At 39.2% G+C, this 6,000-nt stretch overlaps 1 protein-coding gene across 4 annotated transcripts in view; it reads left to right on the top strand.

The window, feature by feature from the left end:
• Positions 1–6,000, top strand: part of LOC143041819 (uncharacterized) — a 37,705-nt gene that overhangs the window by 6,842 nt on the left and 24,863 nt on the right. Inside the window, exon 1 of one of the 4 annotated variants that reach the window (XM_076213894.1) lies at positions 3,390–3,600. The exons of 1 other annotated variant lie outside the window; for it this stretch is intronic. In XM_076213894.1, coding sequence (XP_076070009.1) covers positions 3,536–3,600 — 65 coding nt within the window. In that variant the 5' untranslated portion in view covers positions 3,390–3,535. Of the gene's footprint in view, positions 1–3,389; positions 3,601–3,787; positions 3,860–3,939; positions 4,156–6,000 lie in introns of those variants that run through there. 2 more of the 4 variants (XM_076213896.1, XM_076213897.1) reach the window with 2 other exon arrangements.

The raw sequence follows: 6,000 nt of genomic DNA, 5'->3' as shown, positions 1-6,000 counted from the left end.
TGCAAGATATGCTGAGTGATCTGAACAAGGAAAGTCTCGAAATAGGTTAAAAATGAATAAGAGTAAAACGAAAGTAATGTTCAACGCAAAAGTTCAAAATAAAGAGATTATAATCGGTGGTGAGAGTCTTGAAAAAGTTGAAGAGTATAATTATTTAGGCCAGATCGCGAAAGTGTTTGGTAAGTATAATGAAATCCTGAGAGATTCTCTACCTTTATGTTTGAAACTTAAAGTTTACAATCAATGCATTCTGCCAAGCAATAATCTACGGGCGTGATACTTGGAAACTGACGAAGGCGATGAAGACAAAACTAAGGAGTGCACAGAGGAGAATGGAGAGATCAATGATGGAAATAACGCCGAGAGACCGAAAGAGAGCAAGTTGGGTGAGAGAGCAGACTAGAGTGAAAGGCATTGTGGAGGTTGTACTGTAAAAGAGAGCGATGCATATATATATATATATATATATGTATATATATATATATATATATATATATATATATATATATATATATATATATGTATATATATATATATATATAATTTCTCGTATTCAGCATTCATTGTTTCCTCATAAAAATTAAGTGCTAATTGTTATTACTACTATTGTTAATAGTACTAATGTAACTCGTAATTACTGTTATTGTTGTCATAATGATTATTATTATAATTATTATTGCTGTTGTCATCATTATACTTACTGTATTTTCATCATTATTGTAATTATCCTTACCATTATCAGTATTACAATTATTATTATTATTATCATAGTCAAGGGGAGAAAGTGACAGCAGACTGACAGTGAGTATTAAGGGGGAGAGACTGGAGGAGGTGCATAGTTTTAGATACTTTGGTGCAGATGTGGCGGGAAAGGGAGGGGTGGAGGTGGAGGTAGAATGTAGATTGAGAGAAGCAAGTAAATGCCTTGGGGGATTAGAAATGTAATGAGAAATAGACATGGTTTGGCCAGATGGAAAGAATGTGTGAAGAAAGATTAGTATAAAAGGTGTAGAGGGCAGAGGTGGAAGAAGTGAACATGAGGGGGTGACCAAGGATGAAATGGATGGATGGGGTAAAAGGGGCATTGAGAAAGAGGGGAGTGTCTGTTGAGGAAGGAAGGGAGAAGACAGAAAATAGGGGTGAGTGGAGAATGGTTGTGTATAAATGATGCTGTGATGCATGGAAGCGGATGAGGGAGTATGTGTGAAAAATAAATTGACTCAGCCCGAAGGGATTTCTCCCCGTCTTCTCTTTTTCTGCATGAGGGGGCGGAGAAGGGGGGGGGTCGCCGACTAAATGAAGCGGCCTTACTGTGTATGTGCTGTGCCTTGCGACACTGCTGACCCAGGCCAGTGGGCGAGATGCAGGGATGACCCGTCGTTCAGGAGGAGCCAAGATAAGAGGGAGGGTGGGAAGGGGGTGATTAGGAGTGGAGTATGTGGGGATGGAAGGGTGGGAGTGGATTTTATGCCTTTGTTTTTTGGCTGCCTCCCTTGTAAGGGGAAAAAAACCTTTGGTATATGTATTATTATTATTATTATTATTATTATTATTGTAATTATTTTTGTTATAATCTTCATTATCATTGTCATTTTCAAGAAAATTGCTGTATATTGATTGACCCACTGTCCCTATGATTTCCACTTGAAGAATGCATCTCTTCCAATTTCCATTATCCCTCAGTTCTACTACTGCCCCTCTGAATCCTCTCCTGTACATCATTCATGACTACATGTCTTCGACTGAATATTGTCCAAAAGGATAGAAGCACTGGGTGTGGTTGGCAAAATAAGATTTTTTTATTTTTATTCTGGCTGTTATTTGTCTACCTGGCAACCCCTTCATATGGCAAGAGCGCCTGGTTCATATGTTAATATTTGATATCGCCATTCGATTTTTTTCGGTGGTAGGGGGTAAATAATACTTCATATTAACCTTAATATTATGAGAATGGTGTGCGGGAAGGCGGGGTGTTAAGAGGTTAAGTGGCCAAGGGAGAATGAGGTGGCATGGCAGCTGGACAGGGCGCTTTCTAAACGTCTCGAACGCACCTTCAGAGCTTGATCAAAAAGTCGTAATCTAACTGTTCATTGTGGTCGTGGCAATCTTACCGTCGTCTACATTATCTCCAGCTCAACCATTCCAAATGCATGTAGGATTTGTATGTACGTGGACAGTTATGTTTTTTTTTCTACTTTACTAGTTGTATCGTGGGTCCATTTACTGAATGATATTCATTATCCAAGTTCTCTTGATACCGTTCCTGCATCACATCCGCATGATAAAAATATGGGTTCTTTTGAGAAAACTAATTTTGACCTGGATTCAAACGGTATCTATGTTTCACCTTAAAATTCGAGCAACATCTAATGATAAAAAAATAATCATTATTTGTCATTCATGATAGCTTCGTACTGAGCGGGTTATATGTTGATCAGTATTTCCTTCGTAACCACTGATGCATCATGTCCGCTACCTTCCTCACATTTCAATGTCTTTATTTCCGCATCTTCATCTCATTGTTGCGGTACTCAGCTCCTCGGACGTCACCGCCATCCTACAGCTGTAGTAGATCACGTCATCACACTGGCAGGACTCAGACGCGCTATGTCGTCACAACAGGGACTCGATCTCACCCAGAATCCCGTGGAAATTTTGAATAAAAACCGTTTACAAAGGCTTATGAAAATATATTTGTCAGGTTTTACCTCCAGAGTCTCTAGGACGGTTTTAGAAATGGTCTTGTCGGTCGGTAGTATTTTCCTGGGGGTTAGACGACGAAAGTGGGTGGGAAGGTGTGAGGACATAGGATATTTTCGACATTTACGCAGGTTTGATTCGTGGCGTCGGTCGACACGGTCTAGCATGCCATGTTCGAGGCCGTAGCTGCAAAGAGAAGTTGCATATACACCGCACTGTTATCTATGTGCTAGTCACAGAAAGGAATTCGTTAAATAAAAATATATGACAATTAGTTGCGCGTAATTTGCGTTATTATGTTTAGCATTATGTTATCATAATAGGAAGCATTTTCGTACTAATTAAAAATTTTCCGGAAGCATAATACGTGCGTGGTTGGACATGATTATATATCTAGCGGATGTATTTTTTTCCCTTCGTTTCTCATATTATTCTCGGAATTGATGCGTCATACTCATATTCCATGATTCTTTATTTCTCCAACTCCGCTGTTAACTAGCTTCCGTAAAATCCTGTTGAGCTGAGGGAATGAGGTGCCCAGTCTCGTTAAAAGGTAAAAACCCCTCTTCCCCTAAGATCGCGCCGACTTTGAGGAGCAAGGGGTTCCAGCGAGTTGGGGAATACCCCAGACTCCATCGGTATGTGTAAACGTACTCACTGACTTGGTAGCATGTCAGTCTTCTGAAAGTTGCCAACCATACTGGTTTTCCTCTCGCGGTGCAGAAAAGTTGTTTTGAGACTGTAGCACAATTGTTTCTGTGTTTTCAAGGCAATAGTGATAACGTGAAGTGTGATTTCTTGTGACTTTAAGTGGTTTGAACACACTGCAGGAAGCATGCAGCAGGTGTCAGACGCGTTCGACTTTCTGCCCTATAGGATTTCTACTAAACTACCGTCAGAGTATGTGGCTTGTATTGTTAAAATCTCACTATATATGAATGTTATTTCGAGTGGATTAATGCATTGATATAAAAGATTGACTTGTGGAATGATAATAAAGAGTGTGAGACTTAATTGTAATTATGAATAAAGTAAAAATTAAAAGTGAAGTCAAAATAAGATCATCGAACGCAATTGTGATTGGATTTGAGTGTTGGAACTTGGGGATTCCCCAGTGTCAGTAAACATAGGCGTGTTGAGTACACGCTGTAAATTTCTGGTTCGTGTAATACACTTTCGTCATACTTGAGTGTTCGAAGTAGTGGGTTCGACGAGAATGTATCTAAAGTGGCAGTGAAATAAATAGGTTATAGATAGAAAAAGATATTCTCACAACACACAGCTCCAAGGTCGATGTGTCCATGCAATACTTCCTGCGTAGTCTCAAATGTGTATGACAGAGATTTGTATTGGAGCATGTGGTAATGCATCGTATGTAAGCTCTCACCAGGAAGAACTTAGGAAGAATAACCCCCATTGTTGAATAATTCAACTTCGTTGTGTTTCGTCAAACACGTATGTATGCTTTGTACCGATCGAATTGTCTATGGGAATGAAAAAATAGTGGGGAATGGTTTCTGTATTGTAAAGGGTAATAGTTGTGCTTCGGTAGCTATTTGTGTAATAGTAATATTATTTCGTGTTGATGGTAGGTTCAGGAACAATTATGATATCGATTAAAACGCAACACTTTCAAGACTTTGAGGAATTGAATATATCTCCCACCCAAGAAAAATGTTTAATTTAAATGAAATGTCAAATACTAACCAGATTTAAGATTAATACTTAATAGTTTATGTCACTAGTATATGAGGTTAGAGATAGAAACCCTTGTCAGTGGTCATCTCTTCATCTGAAAATACGTAATCATTTAAGTGTTGAATAGAGTATATATTTAGTAATAATATTCAAGAGAATGTTGTGAGTGGGATGTATGAAGCGAGTTCTTTCGAAGGGATATGTTATAGGTTTTAAAATCTGTTATGGCATATTGATAGATATTGGATTTTTTTGTGCTTGATTTATGGAATAGTTTACTTGTTATCTGGAACAGTTGTGGGGAATAGATATGACGAATAAGTGAATGATTTTGAAACCTGGTGTCATATGTTTATGGATGAAAGGAGCAGACCATGAATGCCAAGATCTGGAAGGAAAGAGACCAATGGTCCTTGAAGACTGACATCAACTAGAATCATCTCCCACCTGTCTTCAGAACCCATAAACATCCTCATCTCCGACAGACCCAGGGTTGACACTTGGTCCTTGGACTCTGACCCAGATCTTTCTCAGTCAACTTACTATTACCTTCATCTTTTGACAAAAGAGCTGACTATGGATGACTAGTCCCCTTCTGTTACTATGAATGGTGTAGAATCAGTCCCACATTAATAAGATATTGACATGGTTAGTGTTAGATCTACTAGAGAGTTTGAGAACTATTACCAGACACTTAGGGGCTATGCATCTCCAGTCTGTGACACTCCAAGCAACAATTATTTCTATTGTCCTTATTCTCGTATATTTAATGGATACTTATGGTTGCTACTTGGACCAAGAAGAAGAGTCTAGTTGGATATTGCCTTCAGTTTTTGTGACCAGCCAAAAACTGGTGGATCCACAGCATATGACGAGAGCCCTTAAACTTCCCTTTTGGTCTCTCTGGGAAGAAGTGTAGGTCTTTTGTATGTTTTGAGATAGAGTCGGAGAAGTTGTCACAGGCACGTGAGAAGGATAGGAGGAACTGGGGCTAATTGGTTGTCAGCTCTTCATATTTGAAAAATTGGTGGTACTATGTTTTGTATGAGATTGACCTGGTACTGGCAGAGCAGAGATGATATTCTGCTCCCAGTAGGGTGCCCTGCATTTAGATCCACCTCTCAGATCACTTCTAGGATGCTGTGGTGGCTGCAATGGTATTATAGAACTAATGGTTCATCAGGCAGTGTGCCAAGTGTCCAGTCTCCTTTTAAAGGACTTGGTTAATATAATAGTAATTATTATTGGGAGAGAAAGAGATGGACTGAGATTTTGGTCCTGGATTATTGACCAAATGCCTGTGGGGCACCTGTGGGTGGAGGTGAGGGTGTTGATGGTGTTTGAGAAACTGCTGACAGGGCTAGAAATGGAGTAGAATTGCAGCTATGACCCCCACCCCCCTGTGGATCAAACTCATGCCTCCTGTATTCATGGCAGGAATGCTACCCATTGCTCTACAATGCCTTGTTTTAAGCTGATACCATTTTGAACCAAGGGTATAATAATTAGACAAGACATAAAGTTATGACATTTATCTCAGTCCTTTAAATCATTAGTAAGTAATGATTAACTGTGGTGATAAGCTACTGTTACATATTTTGT

This window comes from Oratosquilla oratoria, chromosome 32 (genome assembly GCF_046742065.1).
Source record: "Oratosquilla oratoria isolate Oo_2021 chromosome 32, ASM4674206v1, whole genome shotgun sequence".
Taxonomy (NCBI): Eukaryota; Metazoa; Arthropoda; class Malacostraca; order Stomatopoda; family Squillidae; genus Oratosquilla; species Oratosquilla oratoria.
This window is presented reverse-complemented; position numbering and strand designations above follow the sequence as displayed.